The sequence below is a fragment of the Artibeus jamaicensis genome, unplaced genomic scaffold, assembly GCF_021234435.1.
Source record: "Artibeus jamaicensis isolate MK-2021 breed Jamaican fruit bat unplaced genomic scaffold, CSHL_Jam_final contig_233, whole genome shotgun sequence".
NCBI classification, from domain to species: domain Eukaryota; kingdom Metazoa; phylum Chordata; class Mammalia; order Chiroptera; family Phyllostomidae; genus Artibeus; species Artibeus jamaicensis.
The window spans coordinates 10,422,554-10,443,574 of record NW_026521486.1 but is presented as its reverse complement, the minus strand read 5'-3'; the positions used below and the strand labels follow the sequence as shown (position 1 = coordinate 10,443,574).

The 21,021-nt window shown below is 52.5% G+C and overlaps 1 protein-coding gene across 6 annotated transcripts in view; it reads right to left on the bottom strand.

Moving 5' to 3' along the window:
- The window catches only part of LARGE1 (LARGE xylosyl- and glucuronyltransferase 1), a 439,612-nt gene that overhangs the window by 30,520 nt on the left and 388,071 nt on the right, over positions 1-21,021 (bottom strand). For all 6 annotated transcript variants that reach the window (XM_037160113.2, XM_053661541.1, XM_053661539.1 and 3 more), the window contains exon 10: positions 12,808-12,963. In XM_037160113.2, the coding sequence (XP_037016008.2) occupies positions 12,808-12,963 (156 nt within the window). The remainder of the gene's footprint in view (positions 1-12,807; positions 12,964-21,021) is intronic.

The following is a 21,021-nucleotide window of genomic DNA, read 5'->3' as shown; positions in this document are numbered from 1 at the left end:
CATCCCTCCTACAGACTCCGTACTTGCTCCAGGGATCCCCTCTCTGCCCCCAGAACTGGCCTTTCTGTCCATACCTCCGTGACGTCGCACGTCCTTCCTTCTGCCACACCCTCCCCCCCTCGCCCACTCTGACCTGCCTGGTGGGGCGGGCCCACTTCCTCTCTGTGCTCCAAGGGTGCTCCACTCCCCTGACGCACTTGTCAGCCCGCACTGGGATGCTCTCAGGGCAACCCCCCCCGGCAGGTCGTGACACTGTCCCACGGCCCCTGGTGCCGTGCCGAGTGCACGACAGGTGCTCAATATTCCTGTGTTGCTTGCACGAGAAATATTTGCCACACACAGGAGACTGTCATCGCTGAGGAGGTAAGGCCTGGCCTTCTAATTTTCCTTCTGTGTCCTTAATATTCTTTGCTGCAGCACTTGCTGTCCAGGGTCTGTGATGGCTGAACAGCTTTTGGACCGCAAACAAGCGCATATTGGACTATGGGTGCGCTCGGTGCACATGAGTCCCTGTCCTTCGAGCCTCCTGTGAGGCCTGTGTGGCCTCATCTGAGAGTTGAGAAAGAAGTTTCCAGATCCGAGGGTCACTCAGGGAGGTCCAACCTGTGTCTGACTCCCTCTGTCACCAGCTGTGTCTCCAGCAAAGACACTTGTTCAGCAGCTGTAGCTCAGGGGCTGGGGTTACTGGGTCTATCCCACTCCTGCCTCTATGGCCTTGGTCAAGTAGGAGAGTTATTACTAAGCCATCTGAGCTTCACCTTCCTCATCTGTAAAATGGGAATCATAACAGTAACTGCCCCAGGGGATTGTGGGAAGATCCTGGAGATTCTTCATACAGAGCATAGACATCGCCTATTATCAGGGTTGTCATTCTCACAGTTTGGAAAGGGAGACACCTGGGCCCCTGAAGACACCTTGGTGTCCACACCATCACCTGGAGGAGATGGTAAGGGTCTGGAGGGTGGGGCGGCAGGGGCTGGGTGAGCCCGGCAGCCCCTCTGTTTCATGAGTGTCAGAAACAGTCCCCACGCCTTTCTCCTGGAGGAACCCGAGTACGCCTGGAACCCATAATGCGACCTCCTCTCTCACCCACACTGCAGAAGGACACAGGCAATCATGCCCCTCTCAAAGAAGAAACACCTGCCAAGTTCTTTGCCAAAGCCAGCTTGTTTTATTTTGGGTGGTGTTTTGGGGTTGACAGGCGTGTCTGGCTTCCAGGTGAACGAAGAGAGGACGGGGAAGGTGTGAGGATGTGTGTGGATGGGCAGGGCCAGGCTCATGTGCTCAGCTGTGATGAGGACTCACAGATGACATCATCATATGAGGAAGCGAGTCCGCGACCAGAACACGAGGAACGCAGGTGGCGTGGGGGTTCTCCTTCCCTCCCTATGTACACAGCACGCCCCCTGGAGCCAGGGGGACGGCATTCCAAGGTGAATGGCTCCAAGACCATTTTCTAAAAAGCAGCCATAAGGTGGACCCTAAAGGCAGGAGCTATGTCCTGTTCTCCTCCGACTCCCCCGAACCCAGGACACCCAGAGCGTCTTGTGTGCGCAACAAACCTGCACCAGATGCACTCGTGGCCACCGCATGGTAAAAAAAAAAGGCACAATGACCAATGGAAAGTGTTCTCGGAACCTAAGGTACGGGGTGGGCGGGGGAAGTCTATCAACAATCCTATGGGCTAAGTAGTCTGCGTCTATGAACTTCAGGGTAGCATTGATGTGATTTGGTGGCACCTCCATCCCAAGGTCACCTGTGGCCACCCCCGTGCTTAAGGGGCAGGATCTAGAGGATGCTGCTGTCCACCCAGCACACTGGCTATTGTGGAAAGCACAGCAGGTGTGAAGTCAGACACACAGCGTCAGAATCTGTAGGACTCTGGACCCCCCCGCATGCCTTCCTCCAGCTTTAATGTGTTTATTATCAACATGGTGAACTTCACCTTCACTTAGCTAATAGGGACTACGAGCCTACTACGCACCAGGAGCAGTGCCACACATTTTCAGGTACACTGCTTTATTAGTTTAACCCTTCGGCCCACATCTGTTTTACGATGGAGGAAACTGAGGCTTGGAAGGTTTCAGTAATCTGCCCATTATGCCGCTGGAGAGCAGCAGTCTGGTTTGAGAATCCAGTCTCCCCAAAGCATGGACATTTTCCAACACAAGGGATTCTCTCTGGGGGATGCATGTGGGGGCCAGACGAGCTGGTGGGAGATACAAAGCAGGCTGTACAAATGCATGTGCAGAATCTTCCCAATACAGCACACAGACAACTGAAAAACAAAACACCCCATAGAAAACAGACCGAAGGGAACGAGTTACAGCATTAACAAACCTCTCCTGAGTGGTGGATTCACAGATGAGTTTTACTGGCGTCTTTCTACTTTTCTGCAATTTCCCTTCACACGCTACATGAACAAATGCATGTAAAAGTGCTTTGCAAACTGTAGAATGCTGCACACACCTAAGCAATGTGATTACGATGAAATTATGGACCTTTCCAAATTGTAACCGAGGGCTGCTGGCTGCTGACTCTGTGGCTGATGTTATCACAGGGGGAAGACCGAGCAGCTCAAGAACTGCCTCCTTTCCCCCCATGGTCCTAGTGGTTTCTCCAGGGAGAGGCTGAGCTGCAGTGGGGGCTTTCACTAACAGACCCTACCGGTTCTGCACCCACACTCCTGCCGGCCCGGCCGAGGGGGAGGCAGGAGACTCCTCACAAGCCGGTCACGGAAACAAAAGACAGATTCTCCTGAGATAAAATGCATTTGCTAAATTGCTTCTTTGGGCAGCCAGCTGAGGCAAAGGGAGATTTGGGCTCCAGGGAGGACAGCCCTTTAGGCGGTTTGCATTTATTTCTTCCCATCCTTAAGGACGGTGGCCTGGATTGACTTTTGAGCTGCCAGAACTCGTGGTTCAGGATTCAGAGGGGGTTGGAAGCATGTCCCTGGGCTTTGGCTGAACAGACTTCTGTTCAAAGTCAGGAGAAACCGCAAAGAGAGATTATGGGGATAACCGGACACTGAGACCAATCTTTCTGACACTCATCTGCTGTGTGACCTTGAGCAAGCCACTTTTGCCACCCCACAACAAGACGGGGGGTTTGGACTTCACAAAACGACTCTCGAGGATCATGCGCTCCCCAGGCCAGGTACTGTGCTGGCAACTTTGCGGGCACATTCTCATTTAATACTCACACTGACTCCGTGGGCTGGGGACCCCTGTCAGTCCTGTCTTCTACATGAAGACATTAGCCACTGGCTCAAGGTCGCAGGATCAGCGAACCGAGCAGCTGAGGTATTTGCTCCACATGTATGCCCCCCAAGTTTTTGTAGGTAATCAAGTTACCAGTGCCCCGCTGATCTCTGAGGCTTTCCAAGTTCTAATGTAGATGGTTCTGTGACTGTGGCGGACTGACTGCGTGAGGACCCCTCAAGGGCAGAGACCTGCTGCGCTCACCAGTATTCACGTTCTCCTCTCTTCCCAGGGCACTGCCAGGCTGAGTTTTTGGGGAACCGTGTGGCCAAACCCTGGCTGGCAGAATGTGGGCAGATTCCGGCTGCCGCAGGCTCCGCATCCAAGGCTGTCTCATGCACAGTTCTCACGGTCAGCAGGAGTCCAAGGCTCCTTGCAAGGTGGAGCCGGAAGATGGATAGAGCCTGGGATGCTGGAGAAAAGCCACCTGCTGAGCCCATTTTATAATTGCTCCTGTCACCTGAACTCGAACACCCACGTGGGCTCTTCTGGACAGCAAGGGATGGAGGGCAGGTGCGATGGACCAAGTAAGGGGGTCCCTCTGAAGCCACCACTTCCTGGGACACCGCCCCTTCTCATGCCTCCAAATGGTGGACGAAGCATCGCGTGGGTAAAACAACACTCAGAGACGTTGCTCTCTACGTTCAGTGGGCTTGCGCTTCTCAGTGGCCTTAACATCATTGCTTCGTTGGCTCTTCCCTGTGCCTGTATGAGATGGGGGGGGGGCGGCCTTGTCGCCCCCGGCTGATGAACAAGTTGGCGGGGGCACCAGGGATTTGCTCAGAGAGACGGGCTCTAACTCACGTCTCCTGAAACCTAGTTTGGGGCTTCTCTCCTGTGGTTTCCATGACGCCATTAAGTTTTATTAAGCCACACAGGTAGAGAAAGATTACAAGCTCGCGGGCTGCCTGCTGTGTGTATTAATCAACCAAGTTACGGGAACTGTAAACATTTTTTACCGGGGGCCACGTTTATGCCTGAGGAGAGGCGTGGGCTTAGGCGAAGACTAAGGGAGGCATTCGCCCGGCTCCGACCTGGGCTCTGAGGAAATAAAGGAGCACAAGGCCTGGGCTCCGACCCGGGGATCAGTGTTGACCGTACCTCACACACAGTTAATAGGCCCCTATGCTATCCCAAGCCCCGTGCTAAGAATGGGGTAGGAACCCCGGTTTCTGTACTTAAATTGTTCACATAGCCTGGGTGGGGAACAAGGGAAGCCTGTTAGCAATTACAATACAGGACAAAGCAAACTTAATTTGGGGACATGTGCTAAGTGCCACACGGATCCAGGCTCCCGCCCTGTCACACCTCACTTGGTCCTCATTAAGCCTACTGGGCGGACTAATTATGATTCCCATTTTACAGGTGGGAAAACCGAGCCTTATGGAGCAAAGCAAACGGCCTGAAATTTCACGACCTAAAATCTCAGCTCCAGTGTTGCTAAGATTTTACCCCAGGCAGTCTTGCTCCAGGGCTGCCCCTGCACGAGGAGCCGGTTGGCGGAGGAAGACGCGGCCAGAAGGAAAAGAGGGCAGGTTGCTGCCATAAAGGCCCGGGAGGGAGCACCCGGTACATTGGAGATGACAGCAGAGCCTGGGGGCGGGGAACGGGAGGTGAGCGAGTTGGAGTTGGAACACAGCAGCCAGGCCAGCAGCGTGCCCGGGTGCAGACGCATCCACTGAGTGTCTGGATCCTGAAGCTCCTTCCTGCACCCCACCCCCGGCCCGCCCACCTCCCAGGCAAACACTGGGGTCCTCAGGCTCTAGGATTAAGTGTGCCTGGGGAAGGTCACCGGAGGCCACCCTTGGGCTGGCCCAGGGCTCTGGGCACTGTCCGCCAGGGGACTGATGCCCACGGCAGGATGAAAGAGCCGGGGACATGTGGCTCGCACGTGAAAGCAATAATACACTCTGGTTTTTCTCTGGGGCGTCTCTGGGACACAGCTGTTTCCACTGGGCCATCTGCTTCCTGGCACGGCCACGCACAGTGGCGCTGGAGTGTGGGCGGAACCTGTTTATTACATGTGTCTTATTTTTAACTTCTAATTGAGCGGTGGCGGTGCCGTTGTCTTTTCTCCTGATGGGTTTCGAGCCAGGGAACGGGGCCCTGCAGGTATCTGGCCTCCCTTGTCGCTGAGGGACCTGTGCTCAGAAGCCCCCTTCTCAGAGGTGACGTGGAGATCTCAGAGCCTCTGGAAGGAAGGGATCCAGGATAAGCTCGGGGCTGCTGTGCTGCCTACGGCCCGGGCTTATTTATGACCATTTTATAGGGGAAAAACTGAGGCTCACAGAAGGTGAAGGTTATGTGCAATGTCAAAGATCTAGTCCTGGGGCCAGGTTGTCTGATTTCCAGTATAGGGAACTTTCTAGCACACCACAAATGCTTCCAGAAGAAGACTTGTAGCCCTGACGGGCGGGGCTGAGTAGGTTGGCCATTGCCCGCAAAGTGAAAGGCCACGGGTTCAATTCCCAGTCAGGGCACAGGTCTGGGTTGTGGGCCGGTTCCTGGTTAACGGCATGCGAGAAGCTACCAATTAATGTCTCTGTCACACATTGATGTTTCTCTCCCTCTCTTTCTCCTTCCCATGCCCTTTCTCTAAAAATAAATAAATAAAATCTTAAAGAAAAAAAGAAAAGAACTTGTAATACGTAATTCATTTGTTTAACAAAATTTGCTGAGCAGGTACCAGCTGCCAGGCAGTCTTCAAGAGGAATAAAAACATACCGATGAATAAAGCAGATAAAAATCCACATAGTCACCGCGATTCCATTCACGCAGGGGGAGACGTGAACAACAAAACAAATCAGTCAAGACCATGATAGACAGACTGGTGACCAGTGCTAAGGAGGGAAATAAAGACGTCCCAGGAGCTTGCGGGTGCTGGGGTGGAGGGAGCAGGTATTTTAGATCAATTTTAGATCAAGGAATGTTCTGGGGAAGAAAAAAAGAAAGAGAAAGCTCTATGTCTCCAGACAGGTCTGTTGACTTATTCCATATAAATGTGATCATTCATTGGTGTCCAATTGTTTGTTTCACTCTTTTCTTTTTGCACTTTTTGGATGTTTGCCATTTCATAATTGAACTTCTAACGTGAGAGTGGCTAATTCTTTCACCCTTGGTCTTTCAGACTTCCATACCATTGGGTTCTCTTTTTTTCTGGCTGCCGGGGGAAGGATGAATGGGGAGGGGAGTGCAGACAGGGCCATTCTGGAGCTGATGAAGTGGAAATGACAGCTGTCAGAAAGGAATCTGCAGAATAAGCAGCAAAGAGGCCGAGGTAGGTTCCTGCCAGGATAAACAGCATCTTTCCTGCTCTGGCCAATCCCTACCTGCCCACTCCCCTGCCCCCGCCTAGCCTTCTCCGTGCAACCTTAGTCATCATCGGAAATTGTAAATGGAGTTTAGTATAATTGGGTGACTAAAGGAAGGGCATGTACTGTAGCAAGATTTCCACCAAAATTGGTTAACGGTTTTGCATTTAAAAAGGTGAGCTTCCTCTATACCTGGAGAACTGCCCTAGGCGGGGCAAGGCATTCTTGATGATGAAGCATCACTCTACAAATAGGGTAGGGAGACTTGCGTGTTTAGAAAGCGCAGTGTATGGAAACATGGTACCCTATATGCCACCTGTCGGGGATGATAGGGGGTGTCCTTATTTTGCTGCAGAGGATAGGATTCAGATTAATGGATCCTTACAGAAGGGAAGACTTCAGCTGAACACGGGGAAGAATGGCTTAGCATCTGGCGCTTTGCAGCAGTGGAGTAAGCTGCTGGAGGTGGTGAGCTCCCAGTCTTTGGGAGGATTCCAGCAGAAGCCAGATGCAAGCCTGTTAAGGGTGTGTAGAAGGATTTTTGCATGGATTAGGGGGTGGAGAGTATCTGTGATTATCCAACTGTGTTCCATGGAGTCCTGGGGTTTCTTGGATACGTGTTGGGGGCTCGGCTGACGAGGAAAAGGGAGGGAAACGCTATGGGATAGAATTCTAGCCTCCGAGCCTATTCGGTCTGATAATAACTGACGCGTCTCGGATGCCTACTGTGTCAGACTTCCGGGTTCTGGGGAGACAGGCCTGGATGCGCTGTGGTGGGCGGAGTGGCTGTGTCCCCTCAGCTCCTGTCCCTCTGCACCACTGTGGGGGGGCTGATCTCTTCCAATCCAAACTCTACAGCTCCCAGCTCCACATGGAAGATCGAGTCCCCCGACTTCCTGAATTGGTTTATTCCTTTGTCAGCAAGGCCGCCTATGGCCTCTCCTTCCTACCTCGAACAGGTGGGAAGCCTTTCTGGGACTTAATGACCCAGAGCCACGGTGACAGCCCTTGTAGGCTTTAGAGACGGAGTTCTAAGAGACTCTGTGGGTTCCTCTCTCTGCCAGGCCTTCCTAGAAGAAGGGTTAGTAAAACCTGAAATCCACCTGGGGAACAACAGACTGTCATCGGGTAGGTTGGGCACTGTGGTTTGTAGGGAAAAAAACACCCCCAAAACAAAAACAACAAAACCCCCCACAAAACAATGCACATGGGGTTCCTGGGCCGAGTCCTTTGTCGGTGATTTAGCTAAATGATCTAGGAAACACTATGACAAAGTCATCCCTGTCCCCGTTCATCAGGCGGTAAACCCGAAGCCAGAGCAGTCGCCGGACTTCTCTGGAGTCGTGGAACTGTCACAACGGGCCATCTGGGATGACTAGGGTGCTCAGTCTCACTGCGGTCATTGCTCTGCCTTGGAGAACTTGCAACAGCGCGAACACCAAGCTGGTGTAGCCCACTGCGTTCTTGTGTTGCCTGCACCCGAATCGGAATGTGCCTGTCCATCTCTGCTCTCCACTGCCTGGGCTGCACCCCCTCCCCCTCAGTCCACTTTCCATACCTCCCACTCATTATTCACCCTTCAAATCTCACCTCCTCCAGGAAGCCTTCCCTGATCACCTTCTTTCCTAGTGAGCGCTCAATGCCCTTCTCGTGTGCTCTCAAAGCACCATTGTCATCTGGGCTCCTCATGTGGGGTAACACCCCCCCAGGTGTCTGCCTCCCTCATAGATGAGCACTGTGAAAGCCAGGCTTGGACCCGCCTTGCCCCCTGGACCCCCAGCCCCGAGGCTGGCAATTGTCTGAATGACTCCATGTCAGGTGGCTGAACGAGCCCTGACTCGTAGTGCCCCTGGAGCCCTTGTTCTCTGGGCTCCGCGGTCCAATGAAGAGGTTCCGACTTCATTCCTTCGAGACTACTGCCATCTGCGCACTTGTCAGGGCGCTAACGACCTCTTCCCACGGAGCGGGGAGCATCCGGCTTTGGGCCAGATCCAAGATCTTGCCCTTTTCTTCTGGTCGTGTTTGCAGATAACACTTGAGGCTGCAGAGGACCAGGAGGTGGACTCCCTGCAGAGGCATGGCCCCAGGGGTGCGATGCTGCAGGCCCCTCCGTGTCCCGGCCCTGCCACCACGGCCGGCTCGCCGGGCTGGCTGGAGGAGGAGCCCGGCTGGAGCAGGGCACGGACGCCTGCTGTCTCCATTCCTCGGTGCCAGTTGCCCCTCTTCCCCTGTCCTCAGTGGCTGAAAAACAAGCCATCTGTTCTCTCCATCCCCACGGCTGCTGGCCGAGGTCACATCCCCATCGTCACCTTCTTGCGTGGGACGCGGCAACCGTCTCTACGTGGTCTCCCTGCTTCCAGTCTCCGTCATCTGTTCTCTACAGGACCGATTTTTCCCACACGTAAATCCGACCAAGATCAAAGCCGTTCGGTGGAGTCTAAACTCCTGAGAACAGCCGAGCTTTTTCCGATCAGTTCATGCTCTGCCCATCTCCCAGCACGCCTAGGCCCTAGCAAACAGACGCCCCGCGTGTTCTCTTTGAACTCTCCACTTCTTTACTTTAATCCTCACCTGAGGAGGCATTTATCAATTTTTAGAGAGTATGCGGGAGAGAGAGAAACACAGTGCGGGTGAGAAACGCCGATCAGCTGCCTCCTGCGTCCCAGCCCAGGCGTGTGTCCCGAAGGGGGATCCAACCCGCAGCACTTGGGGCACACGATGATGCTCCAAACCACTGAGCCTGCGGCCAGAGCCGACCTTGTAGTTCTTCATCTGCTCTGCCTCCACCTGGTGGGTCATCCTTTTCTCTGCCGTATTCGATCCACTCGATAAATATTTATTAAGTGGTGAGTCTGTGCTTGTTTCCACTCTGGAGGGCACCTCGGAGGCGAACAGTACAGGCAAAATCTCTAATCCAATGGTTTTTTATTTGGGGGAGAAACTAGGAAACGGTTGTGGACGGTGCGATCTACTCTGACGAAAGGAGAAGAGGGCACGCCACAGAGAGGGACGGAGGGTTCCTGGAGGCTGAGGAGGGTCAGGGAAAGTTCCTGAAGGTGCGGCACCTGAGATGTTTACACACCTCAGGGCAGGGTGGCCCAGGCAGGGGAAAGCAAGCACAGAGGCCCTGTGGGGGCGGCAGTGAGCGGATGTAGAAGGAGCAGCAAAGGTGGTGGTGAGCGTGGCTTTTCCCTCGACAAGGGCAAGAGTGTTTGGGAGGACAGCTGGGGTGAGTGCTCAGAGAAGGCCGCTCTCTGGTTCATGGTCGCCCCTGAACCTGGACAGACTGCCCTCCAGGCACCTCTGACACTCGGTGCATGTACAGGGACTGGGCTGTTCTCTAATCTCAACCCCAGTGCCCTGCATGGTGCCTGGCAAGGGGCCAGCATTCATGTGTGTTTAAGGAGCAAACAAACGCAGTCATGGATTCTTCGGAGGACCACGGGGGGCTCTTCTTCCACTACCACCCCAAAACCCCCGGGGGGTGGGTAGATGGTAGGAAAAGCTGGTGAGTCATGTATAAAAGGAGTCCTGCTTCCTAAGACACTGAAAGAGACCAGGGGAAGCCCTTGATGTGAGGAGTAACCGATAGCTTCATCCTATAAGGCTTTTTTTAGGAGCCTTTTCCGTGGAGGGAAAAAAAGAGAGAGAGGTAGAAGAACAGTTTTTATTCAGCGTCTGGAACAAACTGCTAAATGGGCACTCAGATGCTGATGATGATGACAAATACTGACCTGAGTAAAGAGAACCGAAGAAAAAACCAAAAGAACACAATATTTGTCGAAACCTCTAAGTGCTTCCCAGCATCTGAGGCAGAGTTCAAGTGCTTAATGGCTTTCTTTCCGCTATTGCCAGTGGTGCAAAAGGGCAGACACTGAGAAAGGCATCCAGGGTGATGCAGGGAAAAAAAGCCGGAGCTAAAGGCGACTCCACTGTGGCTTGGGGCTGAATGACAGAGAGCAGGGGCGGCCTTGTGACCAGGGCCCGGTGGGTGCGTGCCTGCAGACCTCCCACAGACGCCTTCCTCTGCCATTTGGGAGCCTGAAAGGTTTCTCATGACGTCCAAGATCAGAATATGAGCAATAACAATAACGGTAATACAACAAAATCCTGACTCTTTAACCTGGCTCACAACATCCTTTCAATTTGCCCTCCTGCTGCTCCACTCCTCCTACTGCCCTCCGTCAGTCCCCACAGCCCCTGGGCACACAGACATCATCCTCCAGCTCCTCACAGCAAACCTGCTCTGCCCCAGGGCCTTTGCACCTGCAAGTAGTACTCCCCCAAGAAGTACTTCCTTTGCTCCCTCTAGCCTTATTGAGATATATAATCAACACACAAAGAAGCATACACAGTGAGCTTTATTCTCACCGAACAACCCTACTTCCCCTCTCCGCATCCCCCACAACCACCACCCTACCGTCTACTACTCTGTGCTTCACTATTTCAGATGCCTCGTATTTGAGTGATCATGCAGGAGTGTCATTCTGTGACAGACAGGTCACTTGGCGTCATGTCTTCCAGGTCCATCCATGTCATCACAGTGGTAAGACCTTCTCCCTACCCCTTAAAAAGGCTGAATAATATTCCACTGTGTATAAACCACACTGTCTTCAGTCATTTGTCTGTCTGTGGACACTTAGGATGCTTGCCCCTCTGGGCTACTGTGGACGGTGCCGCAGTGATCACGGGGTGCAGGTACCACGCCCAGACTCTCTCTGGGACTCCTCTGGGCACACTCCCAGGAGTGGAACTGCTGGATCATAAGGCCGTTCTTTTTAATTTTTTGAGGAAGCTCCGTAGTTTTCCACAGTGGCTGCACCAGCTGACTGCCTACCAACAGTGTGCCAGGCTCCAGTCTCTCCTTGCCAACTCTTGTTACCTTTTGTTTTTGATAAAAGCCATTCTGAAAGGCGTGAGGTGATATCTCACTGTGGCTCTGATTTGTATCTCCCGATCCCTTGCCTTCTAAAACTGGCTTTCTCATATTGTATTCAGGTCTTAGAAGAAATGTCACCTCCTCAGAGAAGTCCTTCCAGACCCCCCAAACCAATACAGCTGCCCTTCTGCTTTCTACTTTATCACTATGTAGCACTTGCCACTGGCTGATAATTTCTCCTGCTAGTTTGGGGACTGATAGTTTCCCCTTAAAATATAAGCAGCGGGACAACAGGGACCATCATCCTTTTTTACTGACAAATACTCAGTGCTCGGAATAAGAAAACCCTGAGCAAATGTTTGTTGACTGACTACATGAACCAATGACTTCTGTTTCTAATACTAAGGATCAAGGAAAGGGTAGGAAACAAATATTTATCAAGCATCTAACACATGACAGACACTGATCTGGATGCTTTACATTCAATTTCTTACTTAGTCTCACAGCTTCCAGGTAACAAGTTTTTCATCCCTGTTTGACAGTTGAGGAAACCGAAGAACAGAGAGGTTGAGAAACTTGCCTGAGGTCACACAGGTGGTAACTGGAAGGGATGAAAGCCCAACCCGGGCAACCCTGGCCCCTACGTTCCCTGCTGTTTCTGCTACAATGTGTTGCTGCCTCCCTGCATCCTGCTCCTCAGAACTTCAAATCAGTCTCAGCTTCACTCCTTGCTTGCTGTGTGACCATGAACCTGTTCAACCTCTCTGTGCCTAAATTTCTCCAGCTCTAATTGAAAAGGAAGAAGGGGTTTCTATGAGTGCCCGAGACGTGACATAGGAAAACGGTTATAAATGATGAAGAAATAAGAAAACATGGATGTTAGCTATGCCTGTGACCACTTACCTAACACTCTTTCTGCACCCACGCTAACCCCTAAAGAAATCGGTTTCCTGTGAAAATCTTTGGGGTCACCTCCCACGCTGACGACACTGAATCCTGGGTCTCCCGTGGGGCTGCCGTGTCCACAGAGACCCGAGAGCTTCCTGCCTGTGGGGAGGCCCTCCCTCTATTGACTCCGTAGTGCTTTTGCTCAGTCTGATTCCTCTGCCTGGAAACTCACGTCCGACTGCGCCTAGTCTGGGCCAAGTGCTGCTCCCTCTGCGTCTGCCGTGGTGAGCAAGGTGGGGACCCACTTACGTGCCTGACTGCCCCCCAGATGGCGGACTCCCAGGGCAGAGATGGCACTCGCTCATCTCGGGCATGCCCAGGGCTGGGCATGGAGCCCAGCACACAGCAGGCCCTCGGTCGACCCACAGAGAGGCCACGCCTGCACTGCGGAGCCCCGTGAGCCACTTACGTTCTCACTGTTGACGTCAGCTTCGCTGGGGCAGCCAAACAGTTCCCGCCGCAGGAGGTTCCCGTCGTACTCCAGGAAGGTCAGGTAGAGGTTGCGGAAGAACTCCACATGCTTGTTCTTCACCCGCAGCTTCTTGGGGGAGTTCCAGTGAATGACCTGGCAGGGCATAAGGAGACCGTCAAGCTGGGAGGACCTCGTGCTTGTGGGAGCCACAGCGGGGCACCGGGCTTGCCATTTATTCATTCACTCATTCATTCGCTCACTCAGTTACTCATTCATTCATTGATTCACACATTCATTCACTTAGTCGCTCCCTCCCTCCTTCATTCATTCAACATTTATGGTAGACTGGTTTAAGAGCAAGGGCATAGATTGCTTGGGTTCAACTGCCGGCTCTGCTGCAGGGAGTCATTTAATCTTGGACAAGTTATGTTACTTAATCTCTTTGTGCCTCAGCTTCCCCATCTGTGACACGGGAATTAGTGACAGCTCCTGCGTGTGTGTCACTGTACACATTTTCACCTCTCAGCCCCAAACCTGCTCTGTGATGCTGGAGCTGGGACTCCGCAAACCCTTTCCTGCTTTGCCACCTGCTCCCTGTTGGGTGCCGCTGCCCACAGGGGCCATGGGAGGGAGACTGCGGTCTGGAGGAAGAAGAAAGAACTCGCTCCTTCCTGCTGCTCCCTGCTCCTGCGACTGTCACCCTGCCACCCTTCTTCACAGCAGCAGCAGCAACTCCTTCCTTTAGCAGCGGCTAACACCACTTGTGCAGCTTCCCCAACACTCAGAACCAGCCACACAGCCTCTGCCCAGGGTTGCTGCACTGGCCGTTGCCTGCCGACTCCACCCCGGGTCTGGGGTCCAGCCCTGCGGCACGAAAATGATGCAGAAGTAAAAGAAGTAATTGCCACTTCTGTTCCTCCCCTTCCAGGGGTGGTAACTGTTCCCTGCAATTTTCTATTTTTGCTTTTTTTTGTTACCAAGTGAACACTTTGTATCTAGTTATTATTTTTAAAGATTCCCTACTCAAATAATTGGTAGGGTTTCTGCCTCCGGCCAGGACTAACATACACACTGTCTTGCAGAGCTGCCGTGAAAACCAGCTCTATGCCATGTGAACTGTGTAAGCAGTGCCTGGCATAGGGTGGGGGCTCAGCCAGGGCTGGGTCTGACCGTGAAGTGCCCACAGTGGACCCGCTGGGGGATGTCCAGAGGCTCTTGGCGGCAGTGCCTGCCCCCGGCCTGCTCATGGTCGGCGGGGAGGACAAGTCCACAAACAGGGAACAGGATGTGATGTTGGAGGGAGGCTCTGGGAGAAATGGCAGTTGTGCTCGGAGAAGCGTCATGGAGACACCTGTGCTGGGCCTGGAGGAGGAGTGGGAATTTCCCGGGAAGTGGGGATGGTGGTGACGTAACCCAGGCAGAGGGGAGACGCATGGGACCGTGTGGCTCCTTAGGAACATGGGAAGCCACTTGCTGTGCAGCTGGAGCAGGGGCGTGAGTGGGGCGAGGTCCTGGCTCTGAGGGACTACGCTCAGATTGCACCCACAGATGCACCAGTGCGGGGGAAGTGCCTGGCTCGGGTTTTAAGAAGATCGCTCTGACTGTGACGGAGAGGACGTGAATGGCAGGGTGGGCGAGCCAAGGTGGGGCCATTTGGTGCCATTTCCCCGGGCACCGCTCGTCCCCGCCGCCGGGAGGCTCGGCTGTCGGTGGAACACTTCTCATGGGTTTTGCACGCCTTGTCTTTAAAATCCTGATGACCCTGATGAGCAATCGCAAAGAATAAGCCGTGGAGAGGCAACTCGCCCAGGACTGCAAAGCTGGTAAGTGCTGGGATTCCAGCGTGAGTTTGAATACATCTGGTCCTAAAGCCCCTGTTCTCTCACCACCACGGAGGGCGGGTTTTAAAACCCTCCCTTTTCATGTTTCGTCACATTCCGGAGGAAACAAAATAACTCTCACCTTTCACTCTCTACCCTCCAATGTCGTTGTTGTCCCCTCCCATGGCGGTGACACTGAGCGAAGGGACAGGTGTCCAGACCTCAGTGGCTTCCCGGCCACGTGCTGTCTGTCTGTGACAGTCTGCAGTAGGGCACAGGGCCTGCCACCCAGAGCGGGGTCTGGAGGCCCGTCTCGCTCTGCCCCCTCTCTGGGGACCCCATGGGTGCACAGTGGTGACAGTCCTGGAAGCCGGCTGGATAAATGCTGTGCAACCATTTCCCTCTGTCGAGGTGCAGTGAACATATGGGCCTCCACTTGGCCCCAGTCACACCCCTGCCCTGCTACCCCAGTAACGGTGTAACAGCAGAGCAAGAACTCGGGACGGCAGACCAGCCTGGGTTCAAATCTCAGTTACGCTCCTAGCTGTGTGTCCTTTCTTGGGACCTCAGTTTCCTCGTGTACAGAGTGGGGATCGGTCACCCCAACTTTGCAATGTAGTTAGGAGGGTACAACAAATGCCTAGCATAGTGCCTGCCTGCCAGGGTGGCCCCATGTACATGGGGTCTGTTCTCCCCTCAAAGTCAGGGCCCCCAGCCTGTACTCTCAATGTTCTCCCCCCCTTCCCTTCCGGGAGGTGGCTGCAGCAATGAGTAAGGAAGCCAGGGGGCATTTAGCCTCCAGGAGCGAGCAGAAAGGGCCAGCAGGTCCTCCCTGGAACGGGGTCACCTGGGGGTGGCTTGCATTTCAGGGAAGAAGGAGCACGAACCACAAGGCCTTCTGAGGGGTCTGAGAGAGAAGGACAGAGAAGACGCTCCTCTAAAAATACGCCCACGCAGACACGAGAGGGGCCTGGGCCCTGCCTTAACATAACAGCACGCGAGCTGATGCCACTCACGCCCCGTGGGGATGGCGTCTCTGCCGAGAAAGAGTCTGGCACTTGCCGAGTGCTCAGCCAGCAGGAAGGCCGAGGGCGTGCATCTGACTCAGGAAATTTGGGCTCCCTCCGCATGGAGACACTGTAAGTGAAAATAAGGGCTGGCCGCTGGGTCAACCATCTCAACTTCCTGCACAAATCGGCTAGGCTCTCTGCAGAGACTGGGTCATTAATGCCTCCAAAGAAGCCCATTTGAGTCCCATGGTTTGCTTCCATTTATTTATTTTGGAAATCATACTTGACTTGCCCGCATCTCCCAGCTGGTAAGCTGCGGAGCTGAGACACGAAGCCGGCTCTAAACCCGAGGCTCCCAGCCAAGTTCTGACCCACTGTCACGGGCTGTGTCATGGGACTGATGCTTCACAGGTGAGAAGAGTGGGGCTTACAGAGGTGGCCCACCCAAGATCACATGTCAGGTCAGGGCTAGGACGGGGACCCTGCTCTCCTCGTGGCCCCACCCCCGGCAGGCCTCCCCTATCCCTTCACTCCTCATTCTGTTCTGTGTCTGCTGGGTCTGGGGTATCGCCCACAGACAAACACTGGTGTTGGAGGAAAAGCAGCAAGAATGGAAGGAAGGAAGAGCGAGAAGACGGTGGGGTCACTGGCAGGCCAAGGGGGTTTTGTGAAATTATTTGTGACCCAGCTGCTTTGAGCAGGCGAGCCCTCTCAAAGATTATAAATATATATTGATTTACCTTTTTCAATTATCAGAATGCAGAATATGACATCCCCCTGTTCCAGTCTTGAGGGAGGTAGACAGTAAGTGTTGTTTATTTAGTGCTCATTATATGCTAGACATTAGGCCAGGGTTGTCGTTGGTGGTGGTGGTGTGCATGCGCGTGTGTGCGCGTGTGCGCGCGCGTCTGTGTTCACATTCAATCCTCAAACAATCCGGTACAAGGCTGTTTCTATTACTACCCCTTTTACAGGTGGTCGTCCTGAGGCTCAGAGCAGCACAGGGTCACTCGGCTAGTAAGCAGCCAATTCTGATAGAAAATCAGGTCTGTCTTGCTCCCGAATCCTTCCTTTTCTACCCCATCATTTATTAATTCTTCCAACAAATATTAAAATGAGCACTGAGAGGGGCTATGACCATGGAGAGGAACCCACAGATCACTGAAGAACTATCCATGGGAAGTTACGAGCACGGCACATGCTCTGGAGGAGATGTGGGGAGAGGTTGTAACTGACCGTCTCTGGACTGGGCCAGTCCCAAGTACAATGCGGCCCAGGCTGAGGGGCGGCGTCTTGCCCAGAGCCACACAGCAGAGAGAGTAGCGGTGCCCAGCTTCGGTCTCCCAGGCCCTGCCCCTCCCACTGAGCCTCCTGCCTGTCTCAGGAAATCTGACTCAGAACAACCACTGCTGATTGTTTTGACCAGGGCTTGTCTGATGACTGAGAAACATCATTTCCTGGCTCCCCAAGAGACAGGATCACCCAAGCTTGCCGACTTGGGGGCAGCAAGCTGGTGGTGGAGATGACATTTATTGACAAGCTTTCACACATGAGGTGGAACGACAGGGCAGACTGTGCCCAACGTAGCGTTTTGCAAGGAGCTGGTAAATACAAGGTTCCCAAATTCGCGGTGAAAACCTGTCATAACTTATTTCACTTGCTGAGGCATGTTAGTCGAATAATAATAATTATTATTATTAGCAGCTAACCATATTGGATGCTTGCTATGTGCCAAGCTCTGAACACATCACTTGACATAGCTCATCAATTCTTTATTCAACACTATAAGTGACAGTCTCATTATGCCATCTTACAGGTGAGGAAGGTTCAGCAAACTTTCCTAAGCTTCACAGCTAGAAGGTGGAGTAGTAGGAATTTGAACCCAAGGAGCTAGAAATCAGGAATCTGTTCCTCTTCTTTCTCCCATGTCTCTAATCATTAAATGGCTCTGTTTATAACAATGAACCTGAAATTCACAGAAGATTACAGGATCAGAAATAAAACCTACTTTTCCCTGCTAAACATAGAAACCCCATGTTTCGCTGGCATACTGACTGCTGCAGGTGATTTAGGACTTTCCAGAGACACAAGCTGAACCCACGGCTCGGCAGCAAGCAGACAGAGAGGCATCCAGGCTGCGTGCCAGGGGTGCTACAGAAGCTGCCAGGCATTAGGGCCTTGCAGGTGTGATCTAATTGGATCCGAAGTATCCGTGAAGGCCGAGTGTGTGTGCAGAGTTGGAGGCAGTCTGCAGCGAGCCAGAGAAATGGATGGAAATTGATTACTATTCAGGAAACTTAAACATCATCTGGGAAGACAGGGGAAGTCAACAAGATTAAAGGAGAAACGAGAGACTCCTCCACCCGTCAAGGGCACAGGAAAAAGCATTCCAATGACAGAAACAAGACTTCGGTACAAGGACAGGCTGTGGGAAGAGTTCGGCCAAAACTTCAGCTCCTTAAGTACTCAGAACCCAGAGGGTTCATAAAAATAATTCATGGTGCAAAAGTGCTGAGAAATCAGTCTGTGCAAATGCCAGGTGAATAAGAAAATGGGCTTTATGTCTTCCGAGTTACTGAGATATGGGGTGTTTGGAAAATCGGTCTCTGTCTCAAGATCTCCCCTGACTTTCTTCTCCGACTCACAGCTCTGTTCTCAATCTGGCAGTTAAAGCAGTCGCCAACTGGCTCCCACCTACAAGTCCAGCGCCACCTCCAGTGTAACAAACTTTCTGGTATTTCTTGCACCCGGCTTTCATGACTTGGTGCCTTTGCATATGCTTTCTCCCCCTCTAGAATATCCTCCTTTCTTCTGTACCACGTGAATGCCTGCTTGCCCTTCATAGCTGAGTTCCAACACACTTCTTGTTTCCAGGACTACAAGTGGCAGAAGGCTGCCTCCTATATGTTTCTCTCTCCATGCCATCCTTCATTTCCAACAGAAAATTACTTTCATTTGTAGCTACAATGTCCCCATCCCATATGAATGGCTCATGATCCATTTATGATCTAAGCCGATCGTGATGATCCCACTTGCTGATTTTCCAGACTCTCTTGCAGCTAGTGGTGGCAATGGGATCCAAGTTTCCCCCGAAGGATACATGGAGCAGCATGTATTTGATTTCCTAATAATAAACAAGGTACCATCATCCTCCCACCCCATTCACCTTTCTGTTATAAGCAGAGATGTGATGACCGGAATCATGACAGCCATCATGTGACTCCGAGGGCAAGATCCACACATTGCTGTCTGTTAACCCATGTCTATACTGCCTCCTCCAGAATTCTTAACCAAGAAATTCAAACCCCCTATTTCATTTTTAGTCTCCACAAATCATGTATTCTTATTCTCATTTTAAACATCCCTAATATAACACCCAAGGCCATTGCTGTCCTTCCTCAGTGCTCTAGACTCTTGCATTTAACCTTATTAGAAGACTCGCTACACATTCTTGTAATTATTTATTTACATGCCTGCACCTGTCATCACTGGACTGTGAGTTTCTGGGCAGGCAGGGAGCAGGACTTACTATTCATCCCGAGCGCCACAGAGCCTGCCAGGTAGTTAGTATTCAATAGCTGGCCTTTGAGTAAAGAACAAAAGTCCTGATGATGACTTTCCCAATAATCCTCACCTTCTGTCCGCCTACAGTGAGTCAGTTGCGAAAGCTCTGTTAGTGTGGGCTTTAGGATGGAGAAACACGTGCCCCTTCTCTTCGTCTACGGGCCCAACAGTTTGTCATTTCCCCTGAAAGGAGTTTAAGCTCCCTCTTTTCTCTGCTTGTTGGGTGTTTTGAGGAGAAGGACAATTGTCTCACAAGCCCCGTTTTCCTTGTCATCTTCGGCAGTACCATGCTTGGCAGAAAGGGACGAGCAGACAGACCCACAAGCCAGTCCCAGGTCCAGGTCTTTTCAGCCAGGGGGCCTGCACTCACTTGCCCCAAATCATGGAGACTGTCCTGCACCTGGAAAGGGGACACGGCAGCAACTGCCTTGTGGACTGTGGTCAAGAGCAGGGCCGAGGGAGTCGGGCACAGGAGGGCAAGTCTCATGTATTTGTCAAGTTATGAAAGACCTCTGGTTTTAGACTGCGTGGGACAGCCGCCTTACCAACTAGGAAGGCCGGATGAAAAACTGAGTCTTTAGTAGAAAGGAGAAATAAAAAGCAAGATTTAAAATGAGGGACTGCAAATTGTCACTCCCTGGGGCAGAGAGGAGGCTGGGTACAGACAATATGGCCCAGAGAAGAAGGCCTGGCAGGGCCACACTAGTCCGAGACCTCAAACAGAGGCGTGAGGGGCTGCCTACCAGCAAGGCAGACACTGTCAGTTCAAGATACTGGGCAGAGATCCGAAAGAGTTACAGGTGGGGAACAAGGCAAATCTTACCCTGATTCTCCCCAGTTCTGTTACCCAAACAACTTTATTTGAACCTTTGCTTTCTGATGTGTTAAAAGGGAGTAACAGTGCCTGCTTCAGAGGGTCGATGAGATAAGGGATGTAAAGGGGTCCACAGCGGAGCCTGGAGCAGACTGGTGATCGGTACACGTGTCTCCGAAATATTGCACACTCTGTTCCCACAGGCTGCTCTCTGAAGTGACACTGTCCTTCAGTCTCTGTTTACAACCTGGACTGCTGGCTCCTTGAACATGAGATCTGTGTTTTGTCCAACTTTGCATGCGCAGTGACAGCTGACTCGGTCTCCCGTGCTGACGGTCAATGGAATCCACGCTGGTGTTTCCACTTCCTTGTGGACTGCTGGCCATTCTCCCCCATCCCCCTTCCTTCTCCGTTCCCGAGCCCGACGATACCAGGAACAGCCACTAAATAAAAAGTGTCCCTGGGACTCAGACTCCAAGCACAGACACTCTGTGACTCCTTTCTTTTCTCACTCGAGTCCTTGTTGCTTCTTGGTTTTTACAACTCCCAGAAAAAAAAATTCCTTCCTAGGCAAAAACGCACCATTGCCCAGAAAAGGGGAAGAGAACACACCAACCCCAGTGACTGCTTAGTCCCCTGGGCTGGAGAATGCAGACATGTGGCCCAGGGCCTGAACCCGAGGCCCTGTTGTCCATCTTCTCATGTCTCGTCCTGTCGTCTGTGACATTTCTTATTGCCCCGTCTGAGGGGCAGAGGATGGGGAGTGGGAAAAAAATGACAATGGAAAATGAATGCCTTGGATGATACTCCGGATCAGGAGGGTTGTGAATCCCTCGGAAGACTCAGCTACATTCTCTAGGGTTCTTTATGTTCAGTGGTCTGGGTTCTTTTTTGTTATAAAATGGGGGTCAAAATCCATTTGAGCCGCGGGGAAAAGTTCAACTTGAATCCCGGCACGTGCTAAGAACTCCTGGCAGACCACGGAGAGCAGGAAGCGGAGACC